At 37.5% G+C, this 24,928-nt stretch overlaps 2 protein-coding genes across 3 annotated transcripts in view; both read left to right on the top strand.

Annotated features, from left to right (window-relative positions):
• Positions 1-24,928, top strand: part of LOC111049326 — a gene marked incomplete in the record, with an annotated part of 290,512 nt that overhangs the window by 111,999 nt on the left and 153,585 nt on the right.
• Positions 1-24,928, top strand: part of LOC111054471 — a 78,129-nt gene that overhangs the window by 32,648 nt on the left and 20,553 nt on the right. The window contains exons 3-4 of one of the 2 annotated variants that reach the window (XM_039438441.1): positions 17,753-18,007; positions 20,173-20,347. In XM_039438441.1, coding sequence (XP_039294375.1) covers positions 17,753-18,007; positions 20,173-20,347 — 430 coding nt within the window. Of the gene's footprint in view, positions 1-17,752; positions 18,008-20,172; positions 20,348-24,928 lie in introns of those variants that run through there. The other variant, XM_039438442.1, reaches the window with a different exon arrangement.

Genomic DNA, 24,928 nt, shown 5'->3' with positions numbered 1-24,928 from the left:
TCCTTACCGGGATGAACTTCAGTAATGCGCGCCAGCTTCCAAGTGGACTGCGCGGAACCAGGATCCTTCAAGATGACAACTGTACCGACCTTCAAATTTTCATAATTGCTTAACCATTTGCCTTTTTTCTGAAGAGTGGTTAAATATTCACGAGACCACCTATCCCAGAGCTCCTGGATAGAAACGCAAGTTGATACCAACGTGAACGATGGTCAATGTGTTTGGTGTTAGGCGGCAAGAAGGGTAATGACGTAAGTGGACGTCCAATCAAAAAATGACCTGGAGATAAGTAGGCAAGATCATGTGGATCTTCCGACAAGGGAACAAGAGGGCGCGAATTCAAGATGGCCTCGATCTGAGCAGCAAGAGTACAGGTTTCTTCAAAGTTAAATACCTTGTTGAAGTGACTACATGGAATATGCGTTTGAAATTTTTTACCGCATTCTCCCAGAGTCCACCGAAGTGTGGAGCCCGAGGGGGAATGAAGTGCCATTGGATGTTGAGTACAGACATAGTGTCATGAATATCTGATTTGAGACGATCAGAGGACAAAAATTCGTGGAGCTCACGTAGCTCATTGTTGGCACCAACGAAAGTTGTGGCGTTGTCCGAAAAATGGAATGCGGGATGCCACGACGAGCAGAAAAACGAATCAGAGCGGCAATAAATGCCTTGGAAGTAAGTTCCGAGACAGTTTCAATATGAACGGCACGAGTTACCATACACACAAACAGCGACAAGTATGCCTTAGAAAAAGTACGAGATTTGGGGCCGCCTACACGGATGGAAATAGGACCGGCGTAATCCAAACCACAATTATAAAAGGGAAAGTTAGCCTGAACGCGGGCCGCTGGTAAACTACCCATGATTTGCTCAGAGCGAAGAGCCGAAAAGCGAAAACACAATATGCAATGCCGCAATACACTTTTGATGGTGCGACGGGTGGAGGGAAACCAAAATCGTTGTCTTACACTGGCCATGGTGGCCTGCACCCCAGCATGACTTATACGACGATGGTGAGCAACAATCAATGCACGAGTGAATTCATGATTGCTAGGCAACAATATTTGATGTTTGTAATCAAAGAAGCATTTGCATTTTGCAAACGTCCACCAACTCTGAGCAGAGAATCTGAATGAACAAATGGTGACAAGGCTTTAATAGAACTATTAGGCAATAGCTCCTGATTCTGACGCAATGCTTTAAGTTCGGCAGAGAAAGCTTCTTCTTGAATAGATTTGAAGATACAATTTTCAGCTTCTGAAATTTCAGAGATAGTTAATTGACCAAAACGCGGAGTGACTGAATTTTGTTTTTTACAATTATGAATGAACCGTAGAACATATGCTGTTGTACGAACATTTTGTGATAGGTGGAGCAACTATTGATTATACCTGAAATAACATCATTACGAGACGAGGTAGTAGCTAATACCTGAACTGATTGAGAAATAGCAACATTGCTAGAGAAAGAATCCCAAGAACTATTCGGCATAGATAGCCATGAAGGACCATTCCACCACAGATGACTAGCGGCCAGCTGATTGGGTGTACAACCTCGAGATATCAAATCAGCAGGATTGTTACTAGTACGAACATGATTCCAATGAAAGTTAAACGTTGAATTCTGAATTTCAGAAATGAGTACAGCTACAAAAATATTAGAACGATCGGGAGGGGCTCTTAACCAGTCACAGACTGTTTTCGAGTCAGTCCACAAATACACATTAGAGAAAGTAAGATTTGAAGCCTTTAAAACCTTATTCACAAGACGTGAAAGTAGCAGAGCTGCCTGTAGTTCTAATCTGGGAACAGAGAGAACTGGGTTCAAAGAGGCAATGCGGGACTTGGAAGTGAGCAACCTAGTTTGACTGCTACCGAGAGAGGTGCTTCTGACGTAAATACAGGCGCCGTAAGCAGTGAGACTAGCATCGGCGAAGCCATGCAACTCAAGCGAGGCATCAGAGTCCTTTGATAACACACAACGCGGAAGTGAAATGTTAACAATGTTCGGCAATTCATGCAGAATTGTCAACCAAGTTTCCAACAGATCTTGCGGAATTTTTTGATCCCAACAATCTTTAATAACCAGAGTTTTTGAAAAAGTGTTTTGGGTAAAATGACCACAGGAGAAATCAAACCTAATGGATCGAATATGCTTGAAATGCAAGAGAGAAGCTCTCTTTTAGTGAAAGATGTTTTATGCAATACATCAGCAACATTAGAGGAAATAGTCAAGACGTCTAGAGTGGAGTTCCAAATGAGGCCTAGTGCCTTGACCACACTATCATTGAAATCAGACAACGGTTTGGAAGTGTTTGCTTCAAGCAGATCAGAAGGAATAGTAGCGAGAACTTCAGGCGAGTTGGACAACCATTTCCTAAGCTCGAAACCACCCTGAGCCAATGTGCTGATCAATTGTTGAACTAAATGCTTAGCTTCTGAAACCGAAGAAGAACCAGAAATAAGGTCATCAACGTAAAAGTGATTTTTAATGACATTAGCTACAGCAGAGTTGGGTGCCGTATCAAGATCGGCCAAATGATGAAGTGTACGAGTAGCTAAGAAAGCTGCCGGCGAAGTGCCGTAACTTACAGTATTCAAGGTGAATTCTTGAATGGGTAGAGTAGCATCAGATCTCCAAAATATTCTCTGAAGGTTGCGGTCAGAGGGATGGACTAAGATTTGACGGTACATTTTAGTAATGTCCGCAATGAAGGCTATTTGATATGTGCGAAAGCGCAGAACTATATCGAACAGTTCAGGCTGAACTGTATGACCAACATACAATACTTCATTAAGCGATGTTCCAGTGGTAGACTTAGCAGAAGCGTCAAATACTACACGTAATTTTGTAGTGGTCAAATCAGGTTTAAAAACCGGGTGATGAGGAATGAAGTAGCATTTTTCATTATCCGGTGCTGGAGGCACTGGTGACATGTGATTCAACTGTTGGTATTCTTCCATGAAAGCTGTGTATTGAGTTTTCAACTCAACATTTGATGATAACCGTTTTTCTAATGAATGAAATCGGTTCAATGCTTGAAATCGGGAATGACCCAATGAGTGGAAATTATCCTTTTTGGGAAGAGTGACCATAAACCGTCCATCTTCAAGACGCGTGGTAGTGGTTGTGTAGTGCTTCTCAAGTTTCAAAACCTCAGGTGAGGGAGGAAGTAGAGGAGAGATTTCTTCCAGCTTCCAAAATTTCTCCAGCTGATGCGAGACATCATTTATCGCATCGAAGTTAGAAAATTCGATATAACCTTACGGGGAGTGGCCACAGGCGAAGCAGGGAGGCACGAACGAGGTGCTGCAATAGGACGAATGGTTTTACAAGAACCAAATATGACCCAACCTAGACTGGTTTTCTGAAGGATGGGAGCGTTTTGAGCTAGATACAATTTACCAGGCTGAAGAACAGATGCAAATATGCCAGCACCAAGTAACAGATCTACAGGCTTAGGCTGATCAAACAATGGATCCGCTAATTTGAGTTCAACAGGAATTGAAATTTTGGAAAGATCAATGTTTACACTAGGAACATTAGATGATATGCTATCAACTACAATACAATTTTCTTCAACCGACCACGAACGATCAGATGAAGACAAGCAAACTGAATGAGAAATAGATGATTTGGTCTTATTCTCACCTACACTATGAATCAAAGTGTCAGAATACAAGTAACAAGTGACAATTTTTCAGCCAACCTAGTTGACATCAAATTACAATCAGAGCAAGAGTCTAAAAGCGCGGTTGCTTTAATAAATTCCCCACTAGAAGTTTGAACCAAAACTTCAGCAGTAGGTAACAAGGCGACAGTTGATTGCTGTTGCAAACACAGTGACGAAGTGGAGCTCATTGTGACATGAGAGTTCTTCTGAGGCTGTTCTGCATGAGAAACAGCTTGCTTAGTTGCTTCCACATTCTGAACCATGACGGAATTCAAAACAGCATTCTTACCCTTGGAGGGAGCAAAAGATTGAGAATGAATAAGATTTGAAGTTACCTTATCCTTAGAAGTAGGCTGAGTGTCCCGTGATTGAGGATACGACCTGTGAAGAACAGTGTGGTGACTCTTGCCACAAAGCATACACGATTTGTCCGAACAAACATGATTGGGTGCGAAAGGCTTGAGGCAATTATAACATAACCTTTTGTCACGGACAGCATTCCAACGATCAGTAACCTGTAACTTCAATAATTCATTACAACGATTTGGAAAATGACCAACAGAATTACAAAAACTACAAGGTGACATAGAAGAGGTAGTAACCTGCATCCTAGCTTGAACATTCGATTGATTTTGGTTGAACTTCGGCTTGCTATGAGCACCAACCGAGTTGGATGTACCTTGCTGTACATTTCCTTGATGATGGTTAGCTGAGCTTGAAGCAACAGCTTCCATGATTTTGCATTGTGATTCCAAAAAATTCCAAAATTTATCAATGGTGGGAATGTCGTGTATACCAACACTCTTTTCCCATTCTCGAACAGTAGCAGTATCCAACTGCAACAACATTTTGTGCATATACAACAAGTCCTTGATTTGGACTCCAAGTTGAAGCGCTTCGAGTGCGGTGATGTGGGACTTGCAAAAGTCAATGAATACCCGTAATGATTGCGGACAGTTACGCTTTATGGTAGGCGGAGATTCAATTGCCGTGACGTGCCTGGCAGCAATTAATCTCTTGTTGTCATACCTCTCCCTCAAGAGGTTCCATGCAAGCTGAAAACCATTTTCGTCAGCTTCAATGTGTTCCACTCTAGCAAGAGCTTCACCACTGAGTGATTGACGAAGATAGAAAAATTTCAATGAATCATTAATGTTATCTTGATTACCAATAATATTAGTAAAAGCACTTGAGAATGCTTGCCATTTTGAAAGCTCCCCATTGAAGCGTGGAAGCGGAATCTGAGGCAACTGAAAATTTGCCAAATGTGCGTTTTGAGATGTTGGCCGCTGGGAAGCACCAGCAGTGGCCTCATTGTTGCGTTGTCTGCTTTCAAAGGCAGTTAATGCAGCGTTTGCCTTAGAGGTAATAGAGATAAACTTATTGAGTATCTCAAAATGAGTTGAAGTGTCCTGTGCTTGCAACCCTGAATTCGATAATTGTTGATGTATCTTATCATACTTAATTCTAAGTGAACCTAGTTCGTTTTTTACAGTCAATAGTTGATAATAAGTGGCTTCAGTGTCCACAACATAATCGTCATAGCTGGTTATGAACCAATCTATTTCCTGGTGTAAATTGTCTCTTGTATTGAAAAGAGCAGAAGGCTCAGGAAGTGAATCTTCCTCATGATCAGACATGCTTAAAATTAACAGAAAAACCTGAGTGAATGACACGATAGTGCACTGTAGCAATGCGATTGCTGCACCAATAAGCAACCTTGGGCGCTGGTCCAGTACGCAGAGAGGCACGCCTGTGCGTTTGAGTCGAGTTGTATCAAGCTTGCTGTGCGGCGAGTCAAGTAGCGGGCTCGCAAGGCGGTGTAGTTTGCCGTGTGTTGTTTTCTCAATGCGCAATAGCCGTCTGTGACCAGTTCAGTGCGGTTCAGTCTCTCAGGGTACAAGATAGTTGATAGCTGGTGCATACACGTTGCAGCGTGCTTTGAGTTGCAGCCAGTACTGAAAATTTGAAACAAGTGTGTGAATGCTTAATATTAAACAATATAAACATACAAAGGTACAATGAAATAAAATATACTCTAGAGTGGGACCTAATCATTGGCGTCAAGCTAGACTATTAGGCACACGGTCACTGAAACCCTAAGGTTCAATGGACCAAGAAATGAGTAATAAAAATTAATAATTATCCTAGGTAACACTAGATCAAGAAATGAACGGGCCGGAGGACCAATTTTTACAATTGGTCCAATTAACAATTATCCCAGGTAAACACTGGATCAAGAAATCCGGCCCGGAGGACCAATTTTTATGACAGAATCCAAGGGCAGGGCAGTGGACTGTGGATGATAGTTGGTATAAATACCTACAAATAAATCTTTGAATTCTGTACATAAAAATACTGATAGCTTGAAGTGTGGTAAGTACGCCAATAAAAGACTAAATGAATCAACAATATAAGATTTAATAATAATAAGATGATAATAGTAGGCAGATGGCCACATACAAAAACAATTGTGTCAAGTATCCTGGGATCAATGAAATAATGATAGGCAGGTGGCCACATACAAACATTGAATCAAATATCTTGAGATCAATAAAATAATAATAGGCAGATGGCCACATACAAAAACAATTGTAAGTAGGTTGAGTCTTTGAATCTTTAAATAATAATAGGCAGATGGCCACATACAAAAACAATGAGTCAAATCTTGGGAAAATTACAACATGTGAAATAATGTAGAGAACTACAAAATTTAAAAGAAATTAGGTCAATGACATTAATGACCATTGAAGTCTGAAAATAAATGCAAAGGTAGTAATAATGATACCTGAAATGAATATAAATTGAGTGCTATAATGAAAGTTATTACTAAGGTACAATAATACTGATTAGAAATGACAATAAGCTGTAAAAAAATGCTCAGCAAGTAACGTATAAAAATATATGCGGCATAGGCCTTCAGTGATTTGAATGTCAAAATAGACTTCGACCAAACAATTAATAGGCGTTACTGGCCTTAAAATATCACTTAAGAGCTAAGGGTAGCTAATAAATACAATGAGGACAGTCCGGGTTGAATATAGGCGACATGGGCCTTCAATGAATTGAATGTCAAGACAGACATCAATTAGAATGAGTAATAGGCGACAGTGGCCTTCAATGAATCACTTGTAAAGCCAAGGGTAGCTGTCAAATCCAACGAATAATTGCTACAATTGAATACAATTATATAGGCGTCAGTGGCCTCAGAAAATCACTTGTAAAGCCAAGGGTAGCTGTCAAATCCAAAGAATAATTGCTACAATTGAATACAATTATATAGGCGTCAGTGGCCTCAGAAAATCACTTGTAAAGTCAAGGGTAACTGTTAAATACAATGAATTAATAGGCGTCGGTGGCCTTAGTGAATTGCATGTCAAGATAGACATTAATCAAATAATAAGTAGGCGTCAGTGGCCTCAGTGAATTGAATGTCAAGATAGACATTAATCAAATAATGAGTAGGCGTCAGTAGCCTCAGTGAATTGAATGTCAAGATAGACATTAATAAAACAATTAGTAGGCGTCAGTGGCCTTAAAAAATTGAATGTCAAGATAGACATTAATAAAACAATAATGATGAATACGTAAATGAAAATTGAAAAGAACGATTTACATAACCTGAATAAAATTTTGAAGAGGAGATGCGGCCAGGCAGACAGGCAATGACTCCGCAATACCAACAGGAACAGGACATCAGCAAGCGATGAAGTGATCTGGCCATGCGATGACAAGCATGGAAACGTCCACTACAGCAGGCGAATCCCCCAATGGAAAAGTAGGCTGGAGCGAGTAGAATCCCAAACGAATAATCCGATCTTCAAATTGTGGAAATTTGGCTTGATTTCCAAACGGTAGAGATGATGCACTTGTAAGTTTGAGGTTCACGAGGTGAAGCCAATTGTAGAAAAATGGCAACTGAAGCTCACACGAGGTTGCAATTCTAGACAAAGTTTATCCAATTTTAACAGAGTAACTGAGTGAAGAACTCGATGAATAATTGAATCACACTGAAGAATAGAACAAACGAATTAATTGAAGAATAATTCACACTTTAAAAAGGTTCTGTAGATCAAATGAATAGCGATGAAACGCTCACACGAGGTTGCAATTTTAGACAAAGTTTATCCAATTTTAACAGAGTAACTGAGTGAAGAACTCGATGAATAATTGAATCACACTGAAGAATAGAACAAACGAATTAATTTGAAGAATAATTCACACTTTAAAAACGTTCTGTGGTCCGATGAATTCAGATGAACGGTTTAGACCGAGCGCAGGAAGCACACTCGACTATCCACCATTGAAAAAGACACGGAGACGCTGCAAGCTACAATGAAAAAAGCAAGCTGCCGGATGTGTTAGAAACGTAGGCAAAGCGCTCGCAACCGAATGGTGAAAAAGTAACAAATATCTAAAAGGTAAGATGCCTAAAGACAAGATTAAATTCTAAAAATCGAATAGCACAAATATTAAAATTGCAACGGCAAACAATCCGACAAAAAATACGAATAAAAGTATAGAAAACCATCTGGCAAGGCAATTGGAAATTGAAAACTGGGCCCCATGTGAGAACCAGGGGAAAAGAACAATGAAACCTGAAAATACAACATGAACCATAAGAGCAAGGGGATTAACTAGAATCCTCATCAATGGGAAGAGGTGCTAAACTCGAAATAGCCCTCTTAAAGGTGCCGGAGGGAGTGAGAACAGTGACAACTCGAACCTTGTCGTCCTTACCGGGATGAACTTCAGTAATGCGCGCCAGCTTCCAAGTGGACTGCGCGGAACCAGGATCCTTCAAGATGACAACTGTACCGACCTTCAAATTTTCATAATTGCTTAACCATTTGCCTTTTTTCTGAAGAGTGGTTAAATATTCACGAGACCACCTATCCCAGAGCTCCTGGATAGAAACGGCAAGTTTATACCAACGTGAACGATGGTCAATGTGTTTGGTGTTAGGCGGCAAGAAGGGTAATGACGTAAGTGGACGTCCAATCAAAAAATGACCTGGAGATAAGTAGGCAAGATCATGTGGATCTTCCGACAAGGGAACAAGAGGGCGCGAATTCAAGATGGCCTCGACCTGAGCAGCAAGAGTACAGGTTTCTTCAAAGTTAAATACCTTGTTGAAAGTGACTACATGGAATATGCGTTTGAAATTTTTTACCGCATTCTCCCAGAGTCCACCGAAGTGTGGAGCCCGAGGGGGAATGAAGTGCCATTGGATGTTGAGTACAGACATAGTGTCATGAATATCTGATTTGAGACGATCAGAGGACAAAAATTCGTGGAGCTCACGTAGCTCATTGTTGGCACCAACGAAAGTTGTGGCGTTGTCCGAAAAAATGGAATGCGGGATGCCACGACGAGCAGAAAAACGAATCAGAGCGGCAATAAATGCCTTGGAAGTAAGTTCCGAGACAGTTTCAATATGAACGGCACGAGTTACCATACACACAAACAGCGACAAGTATGCCTTAGAAAAAGTACGAGATTTGGGGCCGCCTACACGGATGGAAATAGGACCGGCGTAATCCAAACCACAATTATAAAAGGGAAAGTTAGCCTGAACGCGGGCCGCTGGTAAACTACCCATGATTTGCTCAGAGCGAAGAGCCGAAAAGCGAAAACACAATATGCAATGCCGCAATACACTTTTGATGGTGCGACGGGTGGAGGGAAACCAAAATCGTTGTCTTACACTGGCCATGGTGGCCTGCACCCCAGCATGACTTATACGACGATGGTGAGCAACAATCAATGCACGAGTGAATTCATGATTGCTAGGCAACAATATTTGATGTTTGTAATCAAAGGAAGCATTTGCATTTTGCAAACGTCCACCAACTCTGAGCAGAGAATCTGAATGAACAAATGGTGACAAGGCTTTAATAGAACTATTAGGCAATAGCTCCTGATTCTGACGCAATGCTTTAAGTTCGGCAGAGAAAGCTTCTTCTTGAATAGATTTGAAGATACAATTTTCAGCTTCTGAAATTTCAGAGATAGTTAATTGACCAAAACGCGGAGTGACTGAATTTTGTTTTTTACAATTAATTATGAATGAACCGTAGAACATATGCTGTTGTACGAACAATTTTGTGATAGGTGGAGCAACTATTGATTATACCTGAAATAACATCATTACGAGACGAGGTAGTAGCTAATACCTGAACTGATTGAGAAATAGCAACATTGCTAGAGAAAGAATCCCAAGAACTATTCGGCATAGATAGCCATGAAGGACCATTCCACCACAGATGACTAGCGGCCAGCTGATTGGGTGTACAACCTCGAGATATCAAATCAGCAGGATTGTTACTAGTACGAACATGATTCCAATGAAAGTTAAACGTTGAATTCTGAATTTCAGAAATGAGTACAGCTACAAAAATATTAGAACGATCGGGAGGGGCTCTTAACCAGTCACAGACTGTTTTCGAGTCAGTCCACAAATACACATTAGAAAAAGTAAGATTTGAAGCCTTTAAAACCTTATTCACAAGACGTGAAAGTAGCAGAGCTGCCTGTAGTTCTAATCTGGGAACAGAGAGAACTGGGTTCAAAGAGGCAATGCGGGACTTGGAAGTGAGCAACCTAGTTTGACTGCTACCGAGAGAGGTGCTTCTGACGTAAATACAGGCGCCGTAAGCAGTGAGACTAGCATCGGCGAAGCCATGCAACTCAAGCGAGGCATCAGAGTCCTTTGATAACACACAACGCGGAAGTGAAATGTTAACAATGTTCGGCAATTCATGCAGAATTTTCAACCAAGTTTCCAACAGATCTTGCGGAATTTTTTGATCCCAATCAATCTTTAATAACCAGAGTTTTTGAAAAAGTGTTTTGGGTAAAATGACCACAGGAGAAATCAAACCTAATGGATCGAATATGCTTGAAATGCAAGAGAGAAGCTCTCTTTTAGTGAAAGATGTTTTATGCAATACATCAGCAACATTAGAGGAAATAGTCAAGACGTCTAGAGTGGAGTTCCAAATGAGGCCTAGTGCCTTGACCACACTATCATTGAAATCAGACAACGGTTTGGAAGTGTTTGCTTCAAGCAGATCAGAAGGAATAGTAGCGAGAACTTCAGGCGAGTTGGACAACCATTTCCTAAGCTCGAAACCACCCTGAGCCAATGTGCTGATCAATTGTTGAACTAAATGCTTAGCTTCTGAAACCGAAGAAGAACCAGAAATAAGGTCATCAACGTAAAAGTGATTTTTAATGACATTAGCTACAGCAGAGTTGGGTGCCGTATCAAGATCGGCCAAATGATGAAGCGTACGAGTAGCTAAGAAAGCTGCCGGCGAAGTGCCGTAACTTACAGTATTCAAGGTGAATTCTTGAATGGGTAGAGTAGCATCAGATCTCCAAAATATTCTCTGAAGGTTGCGGTCAGAGGGATGGACTAAGATTTGACGGTACATTTTAGTAATGTCCGCAATGAAGGCTATTTGATATGTGCGAAAGCGCAGAACTATATCGAACAGTTCAGGCTGAACTGTATGACCAACATACAATACTTCATTAAGCGATGTTCCAGTGGTAGACTTAGCAGAAGCGTCAAATACTACACGTAATTTTGTAGTGGTCGAATCAGGTTTAAAAACGGGTGATGAGGAATGAAGTAGCATTTTTCATTATCCGGTGCTGGAGGCACTGGTGACATGTGATTCAACTGTTGGTATTCTTCCATGAAAGCTGTGTATTGAGTTTTTAACTCAACATTTGATGATAACCGTTTTTCTAATGAATGAAATCGGTTCAATGCTTGAAATCGGGAATGACCCAATGAGTGGAAATTATCCTTTTTGGGAAGAGTGACCATAAACCGTCCGTCTTCAAGACGCGTGGTAGTGGTTGTGTAGTGCTTCTCAAGTTTCAAAACCTCAGGTGAGGGAGGAAGTAGAGGAGAGATTTCTTCCAGCTTCCAAAATTTCTCTAGCTGATGCGAGACATCATTTGAAGTTAGAAAATTCGATATGACCTTACGGGGAGTGGCCACAGGCGAAGCAGGGAGGCACGAACGAGGTGCTGCAATAGGACGAATGGTTTTACAAGAACCAAATATGACCCAACCTAGACTGGTTTTCTGAAGGATGGGAGCGTTTTGAGCTAGATACAATTTACCAGGCTGAAGAACAGATGCAAATATGCCAGCACCAAGTAACAGATCTACAGGCTTAGGCTGATCAAACAATGGATCCGCTAATTTGAGTTCAACAGGAATTGAAATTTTGGAAAGATCAATGTTCACACTAGGAACATTAGATGATATGCTATCAACTACAATACAATTTTCTTCAACCGACCACGAACGATCAGATGAAGACAAGCAAACTGAATGAGAAATAGATGATTTGGTCTTATTCTCACCTACACTATGAATCAAAGTGTCAGAATACAAAGTAACAAGTGACAATTTTTCAGCCAACCTAGTTGACATCAAATTACAATCAGAGCAAGAGTCTAAAAGCGCGGTTGCTTTAATAAATTCCCCACTAGAAGTTTGAACCAAAACTTCAGCAGTAGGTAACAAGGCGACAGTTGATTGCTGTTGCAAACACAGTGACGAAGTGGAGCTCATTGTGACATGAGAGTTCTTCTGAGGCTGTTCTGCATGAGAAACAGCTTGCTTAGTTGCTTCCACATTCTGAACCATGACGGAATTCAAAACAGCATTCTTACCCTTGGAGGGAGCAAAAGATTGAGAATGAATAAGATTTGAAGTTACCTTATCCTTAGAAGTAGGCTGAGTGTCCCGTGGTTGAGGATACGACCTGTGAAGAACAGTGTGGTGACTCTTGCCACAAAGCATACACGATTTGTCCGAACAAACATGATTGGGTGCGAAAGGCTTGAGGCAATTATAACATAACCTTTTGTCACGGACAGCATTCCAACGATCAGTAACCTGTAACTTCAATAATTCATTACAACGATTTGGAAAATGACCAACAGAATTACAAAAACTACAAGGTGATATAGAAGAGGTAGTAACCTGCATCCTAGCTTGAACATTCGATTGATTTTGGTTGAACTTCGGCTTGCTATGAGCACCAACCGAGTTGGATGTACCTTGCTGTACATTTCCTTGATGATGGTTAGCTGAGCTTGAAGCAACAGCTTCCATGATTTTGCATTGTGATTCCAAAAAATTCCAAAATTTATCAATGGTGGGAATGTCGTGTATACCAACACTCTTTTCCCATTCTCGAACAGTAGCAGTATCCAACTGCAACAACATTTTGTGCATATACAACAAGTCCTTGATTTGGACTCCAAGTTGAAGCGCTTCGAGTGCGGTGATGTGGGACTTGCAAAAGTCAATGAATACCCGTAATGATTGCGGACAGTTACGCTTTATGGTAGGCGGAGATTCAATTGCCGTGACGTGCCTGGCAGCAATTAATCTCTTGTTGTCATACCTCTCCCTCAAGAGGTTCCATGCAAGCTGAAAACCATTTTCGTCAGCTTCAATGTGTTCCACTCTAGCAAGAGCTTCACCACTGAGTGATTGACGAAGATAGAAAAATTTCAATGAATCATTAATGTTATCTTGATTACCAATAATATTAGTAAAAGCACTTGAGAATGCTTGCCATTTTGAAAGCTCCCCATTGAAGCGTGGAAGCGGAATCTGAGGCAACTGAAAATTTGCCAAATGTGCGTTTTGAGATGTTGGCCGCTGGGAAGCACCAGCAGTGGCCTCATTGTTGCGTTGTCTGCTTTCAAAGGCAGTTAATGCAGCGTTTGCCTTAGAGGTAATAGAGATAAACTTATTGAGTATCTCAAAATGAGTTGAAGTGTCCTGTGCTTGCAACCCTGAATTCGATAATTGTTGATGTATCTTATCATACTTAATTCTAAGTGAACCTAGTTCGTTTTTTACAGTCAATAGTTGATAATAAGTGGCTTCAGTGTCCACAACATAATCGTCATAGCTGGTTATGAACCAATCTATTTCCTGGTGTAAATTGTCTCTTGTATTGAAAAGAGCAGAAGGCTCAGGAAGTGAATCTTCCTCATGATCAGACATGCTTAAAATTAACAGAAAAACCTGAGTGAATGACACGATAGTGCACTGTAGCAATGCGATTGCTGCACCAATAAGCAACCTTGGGCGCTGGTCCAGTACGCAGAGAGGCACGCCTGTGCGTTTGAGTCGAGTTGTATCAAGCTTGCTGTGCGGCGAGTCAAGTAGCGGGCTCGCAAGGCGGTGTAGTTTGCCGTGTGTTGTTTTCTCAATGCGCAATAGCCGTCTGTGACCAGTTCAGTGCGGTTCAGTCTCTCAGGGTACAAGATAGTTGATAGCTGGTGCATACACGTTGCAGCGTGCTTTGAGTTGCAGCCAGTACTGAAAATTTGAAACAAGTGTGTGAATGCTTAATATTAAACAATATAAACATACAAAGGTACAATGAAATAAAATATACTCTAGAGTGGGACCTAATCATTGGCGTCAAGCTAGACTATTAGGCACACGGTCACTGAAACCCTAAGGTTCAATGGACCAAGAAATGAGTAATAAAAATTAATAATTATCCTAGGTAACACTAGATCAAGAAATGAACGGGCCGGAGGACCAATTTTTACAATTGGTCCAATTAACAATTATCCCAGGTAAACACTGGATCAAGAAATCCGGGCCCGGAGGACCAATTTTTATGACAGAATCCAAAGGGCAGGGCAGTGGACTGTGGATGATAGTTGGTATAAATACCTACAAATAAATCTTTGAATTCTGTACATAAAAATACTGATAGCTTGAAGTGTGGTAAGTACGCCAATAAAAGACTAAATGAATCAACAATATAAGATTTAATAATAATAAGATGATAATAGTAGGCAGATGGCCACATACAAAAACAATTGTGTCAAGTATCTGGGATCAATGAAATAATGATAGGCAGGTGGCCACATACAAACATTGAATCAAATATCTTGAGATCAATAAAATAATAATAGGCAGATGGCCACATACAAAAACAATTGTAAGTAGGTTGAGTCTTTGAATCTTTAAATAATAATAGGCAGATGGCCACATACAAAAACAATGAGTCAAATCTTGGGAAAATTACAACATGTGAAATAATGTAGAGAACTACAAAATTTAAAAGAAATTAGGTCAATGACATTAATGACCATTGAAGTCTGAAAATAAATGCAAAGGTAGTAATAATGATACCTGAAATGAATATAAATTGAGTGCTATAATGAAAGTTATTACTAAGGTACAATAATACTGATTAGAAATGACAATAAGCTGTAAAAAATGCTCAGCAAGTAACGTATAAAAATATATGCGGCATAGGCCTTCAGTGATTTGAATGTCAAAATAGACTTCGACCAAACAATTAATAGGCGTTACTGGCCTTAAAATATCACTTAAGAGCTAAGGGTAGCTAATAAATACAATGAGGACAGTCCGGGTTGAATATAGGCGACATGGGCCTTCAATGAATTGAATGTCAAGACAGACATCAATTAGAATGAGTAATAGGCGACAGTGGCCTTCAATGAATCACTTGTAAAGCCAAGGGTAGCTGTCAAATCCAACGAATAATTGCTACAATTGAATACAATTATATAGGCGTCAGTGGCCTCAGAAAATCACTTGTAAAGCCAAGGGTAGCTGTCAAATCCAAAGAATAATTGCTACAATTGAATACAATTATATAGGCGTCAGTGGCCTCAGAAAATCACTTGTAAAGTCAAGGGTAACTGTTAAATACAATGAATTAATAGGCGTCGGTGGCCTTAGTGAATTGCATGTCAAGATAGACATTAATCAAATAATAAGTAGGCGTCAGTGGCCTCAGTGAATTGAATGTCAAGATAGACATTAATCAAATAATGAGTAGGCGTCAGTAGCCTCAGTGAATTGAATGTCAAGATAGACATTAATAAAACAATTAGTAGGCGTCAGTGGCCTTAAAAAATTGAATGTCAAGATATACATTAATAAAACAATAATGATGAATACGTAAATGAAAATTGAAAAGAACGATTTACATAACCTGAATAAAATTTTGAAGAGGAGATGCGGCCAGGCAGACAGGCAATGACTCTGCAATACCAACAGGAACAGGACATCAGCAAGCGATGAAGTGATCTGGCCATGCGATGACAAGCATGGAAACGTCCACTACAGCAGGCGAATCCCCCAATGGAAAAGTAGGCTGGAGCGAGTAGAATCCCAAACGAATAATCCGATCTTCAAATTGTGGAAATTTTGGCTTGATTTCCAAATGGTAGAGATGATGCACTTGTAAGTTTGAGGTTCACGAGGTGAAGCCAATTGTAGAAAAATGGCAACTGAAGCTCACACGAGGTTGCAATTCTAGACAAAGTTTATCCAATTTTAACAGAGTAACTGAGTGAAGAACTCGATGAATAATTGAATCACACTGAAGAATAGAACAAACGAATTAATCTGAAGAATAATTCACACTTTAAAAAGGTTCTGTAGATCAAATGAATAGCGATGAAACGCTCACACAAGGTTGCAATTTTAGACAAAGTTTATCCAATTTTAACAGAGTAACTGAGTGAAGAACTCGATGAATAATTGAATCACACTGAAGAATAGAACAAACGAATTAATTTGAAGAATAATTCACACTTTAAAAACGTTCTGTTGGTCCGATGAATTCAGATGAACGGTTTAGACCGAGCGCAGGAAGCACACTCGACTATCCACCATTGAAAAAGACACGGAGACGCTGCAAGCTACAATGAAAAAAGGCAAGCTGCCAGATGTGTTAGAAACGTAGGCAAAGCGCTCGCAACCGAATGGTGAAAAAGTAACAAATATCTAAAAGGTAAGATGCCTAAAGACAAGATTAAATTCTAAAAAATCGAATAGCACAAATATTAAAATTGCAACAGCAAACAATCCGACGAAAAAATACGAATAAAAGTATAGAAAACCAGCTGACAAGAGCAGTGGCAAAGAACCGCGACTGTGACGTCACTGGTCAGCGCAGACGCACAAAAGTCACAGCGCGCAGACAGACAGACATGATGACGACATGATGTCTACGTAGTAGCGGAACGAATAACAAGTGGAACCGTTCCAATAAATGCTTTGTCAGATTTTACAGCTTGAAATGAAAAAATTTCCAAAAACCTTGTATGTACGTCGACGCGCAATTAAAAAAGGATCATACCTGTCAAATTTCATGAATATCTATTACCGCGTTTCGCCGTAGAAACATATAAACATAAAAACACTAAGCTTAAATTTTAAACATTAAGAGAAATGCCAAACCGTCGACTTGAATCTTAGACATCACTTCGCTCGGTCAACTTGCTTTATTGCTTTATAAAAAAAGAAGTTTTCCAGCTCACTATCATTTCATCAATATTTACAAAATGACTTCAGTGAGGTACACGTTATAATATCAGTGGAGAAAGATAGGAGATCAACATTGCAGATTTTCTGCCTTGCCACTTCTTACTATAGACACGGAGTAGAGAGTACTAGAGTGGTTTTCTTATTCCGTGCTATAGAGGATAGATAGATATATAGATAAATGCCTTTTATTTACACTTTACAATTTCAAAAGTGATGTGGGCGAAATTGAGACAATAAAAGCCTTCTCTTCCATTTAACCCACGATTATTAGTTACATTACATAAAATGATAATATACTTCACAATTCAAGAATAAATTATAAATAAGAATTTCAAGAAAACAACTGAACACTACACTACAAATTCAATTCAATGAGAATGGATATTTTGTCAATTCATTATATATCTACATTGTTGAGAAACGATCTGGCAACATTGCGGAGCTTGGAAAGGATAGTGCTACATCTGTTTTATTGAATGATGAACAAGGATGGCAGCACCAATATAAATCATATACTGTCATTAAAACGTGAACCTCACTATATTCAATCGGTTTTTCGTAGTTGAATGGGTTAATTTCAAAAATAAATGTTATTCTCTTCATATCTGTCGTGAATGATAAATCGTTTTTAAAATATTTTGTACATTCTTTGTACTTGCTTGTTTGTATTTAAAAGTATATCATGTTATTAATCTATATTGCAGTGAAGCCGGTCATGATCCTAGTGAAGAGAAAATTCTGAGAGACCACAATCACTGGCCTGTAGAGGTACTGAAGGCTTTAGTGTTCAAACAAAAACCGGAAATCTTCAATGCACAATTGCCTTCCCTAAACTTTCCACAAATGGAGAAAGACAATCAGAGAGTCCTTGCCAAAGTTATTCCAGGCAAAAATAGATGGAGATTTATGATTGGGACACCCTGGGAGATATATAGAAGTAAAACCGATGAATCTCTGAGGTAAAAGCGACATAATTTACTATTATTCTTACAAAACTTTCTTCCTTTATTTTCTCTATGTCAATTTTTCTATCTTGTTTTCAGAGTAAACCAAATTTTTAATGTATTACATCTATCATAAAATTAGTTTTAAATTAATTCATAGTTTCTTTATGTACAGTGCTATTTTGTTTTGTCCCACTATGGGTCTTGTTAGACTCAGTGGAAATTATTATATTGTATAAAGAAATTATTAGGTACTATTATTTATTTATTTATTATTTTACAAAGGCGACTTTCTAGAAGTATTTTAAGCCTAGGTGATGATGATGGGATGAATATTATATTGTAAATGTACAATTTACATTTTACGATTTCCAATTTTTATTTTTCAATTTACAATTTACAGTTAATGATTTACAATTAAAGCTACAATTAAAAATACTTCCATAAAAAAACAAAGTAATTCTTTTTGTTAACAATTTATGTTGTCGATTCTCTGCCAACCACTCCCTTTAATAGAGGATAGCTGATGCTGGTGTGAATGTTGACGTATGAAAGTTGGGTTATTGTAAGGCCATATTTGTAAATGGACTGTATGAAATATAGATGAAATGAAATTGTGATGAACTAAACTTTCAGTTCTATCACTTCAGTGTTCACACAAACCTTTCACTCTGATAGCAAATAAAATGGATACTCTAGAGAAAAATTAACCAGTAGTATAACCAGATTAAGTGAGAAATTGTAAGGAAATAAGGTGTCAATATAAACATAGAAGTTATGCACACATTGACTATTGCACTAACTTTTTCTTGCACGCGTAATTCTAGTTTCACAAAAATTGATAAAAAGTAACAATTTATTGGCAGCTGAATGTCCCTGAATTTGAAAGCGGACTACTTTAATAATACTGATATTATAATAACTTTTTCAAGTGTTGCAACTCAAGTTCTGTGTCAAGCAACTCTGTTTCAAGTGTTTTTCAAAATATGTAAATAAGTATTGACTCCAAGAAAAAAAATGGTTACATAATCAAACAATGATTAATGGCAAAAATGATGATGAAGTAAATAGAATTCTTAAATCAGAATAAGAATTATAATCTTATTCAAAAATGAATACGTGGAATAATTCTGAATGAGTAGTAGCCTACAACAGATAATGATTGCTGTTAACAAATACAAGAGTTGTCTATTGATAATAATAATTAACAAAGAGCATTGACTGTTGTCAACAATTATAAATCTTGAAGAGAAGTAGGTTACTTGAGATTAACAAATATATTAAATGTTATTACATAACAGTATTGAGTACAAAAAAGAACGATACCCAATAATAATCCAAGAATTGATACCTGGTTTGTTAGGTTATGCTTATATAACTTCAAATGAAGTGACAAAATGAGTTGAGCAATAAAAAGGTCAGATTTTATGTGCCATATCAAACCTGAGTAATTAATTTGAATTGCTGAATGCAATATAATAAAGAATCAAATAGTTCTGAATAGCAGATCATGTAAAGTAAGTTAAAAGTGGTGAGCTAATTGTAGACCAAGTGAATAAGTAGAGATGAACAATGCCTTAAAAATGATTTGTAAGATTGCAAGTGATAAGTGAAATAATAATGCAAAATGTGAGTGCTGTATTAGCACTAAGAAATAATAGTGATAAAAATAGATATGTCACATTAAAATTAAAATATGATGGGATTCTCCAAGAATATTACTAAAACTAATGATAACTCCTATAAAACACTTTTGATAGGTCTATTTACTTTTCAGCCTTTTTAATGTTACTACAAACAAAGAGGAATACAGGCCAAAAAATGATAGATGTAAAATAGGAATAGACCCAGTTTGTCTTTCACTGTTCCACTTTGGTGGCGTCCGTAAAAACTGACCATTTTTTGGTGAGTGGCAGCTTTCAGGGCAGACGGGACTCCAGCGACCCAATGCGATGACAAACCGTAGTCACTCACAAACTAAGACTGTAAGTGGAGGATGAGAAAAATTGGGAATACAACAACTATGTAACCATGAAAGTGAGAAGCAACAAGTGCGAACAATGTAGACACGAGATCCAACAGCTGGTGTATTCACTGTTCATTATTGTCTAAAATGAGAAATTGTAATAAATCACATTTTGTCATGATCAATAAACTGGTCTAATTGTTCTCCATGTTAGATGCATTTTAGACGAGTGGAACCGGAAGGATTACTCTCAATTCAGCACGGATGCTGTTCTATATGTGATGGATGAAACTGATGAGAAAATACATAATTATCTTGATGAGGAGACAATTCTTGACTATTTCAAGCTGAAAAAGAGAGAAGTGTGGGTCTGTGTCAACGAAAATCAGGTACATTTCACCTCCATCATTACAAAATATTAAAATGGAAACCACTTTTTTTCTTTTTGATTTTTATAGCACCTAGTTAAAGTCTAATAAGCTATATTCTATTTTGACTTAAATTTATTAGAATATTGTTTGTGGATGTAAAACCCATTGTTTAAGCCTTCTATATTGGTCAAGGATCAAATTGAAGAATATTTTCAGCATAAAAGGATACAGTATTCTGCCTTCACACTTCCAACACTTTAGCACTAAACTGATTCGTGAGGCTTTCTGCGTTGTAGTCTTCTCACTCCATGCATGTTGAGCAGCTGGATTGCTTCCACATTCACATGTTGATGAAGTCTTTTCTCATGTTTCTCTGCAAATCTTTGGATTCCACTGATGACTGTCGCCACTCCCAGGTCGCGGTGGAGATCAGAGTTCCTGATGTAACAAGGAGCGTCTACACAACTTCTGAGTACTTTATTCTGGAAGCGCTGGATGGATGATGTCGATATTGGATGGCCGGGTGCAGCCCCACAGTTAAATTCCATAGGTCCACAACGGCTTGAGAATCTGCTTGTAGAGAAGCAATTTGTTATAATTTGATATCTTCGATGTCCTCACAAGTAGCCAGTACATTTTCTTGAATTTTATGGCAAGTTGTTCTTTTTTCTTCTTCACATGCTCCTTCCACCTAAGCTTGGCATCCAGCATCATGCCTAGATACTTTGCAGTGCTGGAGTAGGGTACTATATTCCCATTGAGTGTTAAGGGAATATATTGAACTAATTTGTTTGTAAAGTTGACTTGAACTGATTTTGCTTCATTCAATTTTATAAACCAGTACTTGTCCAAACATTGATTCTGTTGACTGCCATCTGCAACTTATCTGTAGAAACGTCAACAGTTTCACCAACTGATAGAACTGCTGTGTCATCAGCAAATGTTGCTCCTGTTACGTTTTCGGGTTGAGGTATATCAGATGTGAAGAGGAGGTACAAGAGATAGTGAAAATGGCCTATTCGAGGTTACATTATGTGGTGGCTTTCCAGGTTTTGGTATCATGATGACATCGGCTACCTTCCAGAAACTTGGCACATATATCAGTTGAATGAAGCGTTGAAGAGATGTCATAGTTTCACAATTGCTTTTCTTGTGAGCTCCTATAGAATCTCTCCAGTTATCAAGTTGAAATCTGACTTTTGCTTTCTGCTCAAAATTCCAATCTCATATTCTACCTCCTTTGGCTATGTTGGAGTGATGACTCCTGCTCCAAGATGATGATGATTCTCATCTATTATTGTTCCCTCATGAGGTAAGAAAACCTTTTCTAGATGATCAGCAAACAAATCGGCTTTCTCTTTATTGCTCCTTGCCCAGCAATCTTGGTTCTTCCTTACTGTTGTAACTTAATCAAGAGGTCTCTTCAGTTTCCTGGTTGATCACCATGATGAAAAATTTGTAGTAGATACATTGGTTAACTATTAAATCTGATATCATGTTGTTCTACATCCTGCCCAGGTAGCACACCTACGTGTTTCCAACGTTGAAATTTGGTTGTTGAGGTTGAATAACCGTTAGGGGTTGAATTTTTCAACGTTTTAAATGCAACTTTGTTTTCAACGGTTGATCTATCGTTGAAAACACGTTGAAAACGAGCTTCCAATTCCACCACTCACAGCGCTACAGTAGTCCTTACACAAAAACGGATCTATCAACGACGATCGACTGATCAACGCCATTTCATGTTTGAATTCTCATCACATTGATGAAAGCTGTGAACTCTTTTAGAAGAGTTTACCTATTCCACTTTGACTTGGTAAGTTTATTTAATTTATTATTCTTATTTAAAAGATGATATTGTTTGGTGATTTATTGTCTAAACTTCAAAACAAATATTGTGTGTTGAACATAATTATGTTTACATTTGAGGTTAGGGTTAGGTAAGTTATATTATGTTTTAAATTAGAGGGATCTAATTTAATATAATTATTAAAAATTAATATAATACAATAAGCTTGGTTTTAAGTATTTTACATGTAGCCTACTACTTAACTTCCAAATAAATTACTATTACTTTGATTCCTGCACAAATATTTTCATTATGCTATCTATGTATTGTTTTTGTCACAGGACTGCTTGTGTTGAGAAATTCCATCGAACTTAATATAATAACACTGAACTTAATATAATATAAATCACTTAACATCAAAGTGATTGCTTTTAACAAGTTCAGTAATTAACTCGGTGATCCAAGAAATTGAAAACGGGTGTCCGGAGTTCAGCTCATAAATATTAACATTTTCCAAATATCGTCATTCCATGGTGACGAAATTTAGCTTAAGCTTGTTCATTTTAAAATTAAATTTTCAATTAATTTATGCATGTTTACAACCCATATATGTCAAGGATATTTTTGATTAATTTCATTGTGATTTTAAACTTTTGGTCTAGGTTTACAAAATTTAGTAGGCCAATAAAAAATGGTTGAAATATCGGGATACAACTGTTTTTTTTTTTCATAAAACTAAGTATGTACCTACAGTAACTATTAAATTTTACTCATAAATTGAAAAATAAATTTACTACCGTTTTTATATAGAGCCTTATTTGTTTACTTCTATAGGCCTAATGAAAGATGAGTATTTCAAGTTAAAATTCGTCTATGCTACAAAATTTGGAAACCCAATATTCTTACTTTATTCTTAGTTCTTTTGAATGTTTGAACGAACAGCTGGTGTGACTTTCTCGTCTGACTATTGTATAGTAATGGACTATTTTTATCTAAAAAACAGTCATCACCTCGCCTTGTGATTCAAAATATCAATGTGTGTAACAAAATATCAAATGTATAACATTATTAGATGTGCACTTGAGAAAAATTTCTGTACTTGTTGTTAAAAGCAATTCCCTTTTAACCATGCAACATCTGTATCAAATAATAACTCCTATGTAGTGGCAAAATTTCATCTGCCTTCATATTATAGAATTTCTTATTAAAATTTATATTACCTTATGTTTCAGATTCTATCAAAAAATCTTGTGGGTCGACTGTGGGCATTGAGACCCAAATTGAAGACGCTATTAAGGATTGGCTAAAATATGCGGCAGAGTATTTTCAGTGGAGAAAAAAACAATCTAATTTCGTCGGTAATTAAAAAGTATTATGAAATGAAAGTGGAAAGTTATTTTGAAAGTCCCTTTCTATTGAAACACTGTAATAGAATATTTGTTTCTCTATTGCATGAATCACAAACTATCATCATACCTGAAAACTAAAATGTAGGCGGGTTTATACGATGCCAATTGACAAGACAATAATATTGTCTTCTGAAATTTATAGCTGGTGTAAAGTATCAATTGAATCTTTTAATTCTAGAACCATCATCTAGGCATAGCTAAATAAAAACTAATTGACAATTATTATTGTTTTGCCAATTGGCATAGTTTAAACCTGGCATAAATGTCAAGTAAAAATTTAGATATATATTATTTCCTAGAAAGAATTGAGCTATTTTTGCTCACCACAGATAAAATTATCATACTAAAAATTCAAGATTTTTAAACAACTGCTGAATTCTTGAAATAATAGTTTTAATTTATGTTTCTTACAGACATAAAATGTTTTTGAGCTTGGCAGAGTATATTAAATTACCATGGTAATTTGGTTGTAACCATCTTAGTTCTTTAAACAACCTTTCATCATACTATTTTTGTGGATCAAAATTGAAGTAATATGGAAATAGAAAGAAAAATAAAAATCTCAGTATCCTTTTTGAATCATTTAAATAATGATTAATAATAGTGATTAAATAATTCAAAAAGGATACTGAGATTTTTATTTTCCTTTCTATTTCTATAAAAAGTAGCCCTATACAGAAAAGAGATGAATATGGTTTTTATTGTGTGTTTTTAATGTCAACTTACCAATGTACCGCATTGCAGGGTAATATTTCTGTTACATGAAATCATATGTAAATAAATGGAAATATGATTTCGTATTTTCATCTCTTTTCAAATGATTTTAGAAATATTACCATGTAATTGATAAGGTACCGGTTCAAAAGTATGGCTAATTCAACGTCTATTTATAGTTGAAAATAATGGTTGTCACAACGTGCTTTCAACGTCTATTTATGGTTGAAAATAATGGTTGTCACGACGTGCTTTCAACGTCTATTTATAGTTGAAAATAATGGTTGTTACAATGTTTTTTCAACTATTATTCAACGTTGAAAATAACGTGGAAACGGCGGACATTTTCTCGTGTTTTCAACGTTGAATTTAAACGTCTTTTCAACGTTAAGGTATTACGTGTTTCTAACGTTATTTCAACGTTTCTGTGCTACCTGGGTGTATCATCTTTCTCAGTTCATTAGTAATTCTATTAAGTTCTGTTTTAATTCTTGGATTCTTTGTTGATAGCCATGATCTTCTTGTTCTTCTTCTTTTTTCTATCAACTCTCTTACCGCTACAGGGTAGCAATTACCTTTGAAAATCCTTCTTTGAAGTAGTGGTGTATTTTCTCAGGCACATTGTTGGATATTGATTACAAACTCCTGGACTTTACTTTCTATTCCATCTATAGTTTGCAGATATAT

This window comes from Nilaparvata lugens, chromosome 11, assembly GCF_014356525.2.
Source record: "Nilaparvata lugens isolate BPH chromosome 11, ASM1435652v1, whole genome shotgun sequence".
Classification (NCBI taxonomy): domain Eukaryota; kingdom Metazoa; phylum Arthropoda; class Insecta; order Hemiptera; family Delphacidae; genus Nilaparvata; species Nilaparvata lugens.
Note: the sequence above shows the minus strand (reverse complement) of the source record. Positions and strands in the feature narration are given on the sequence as shown.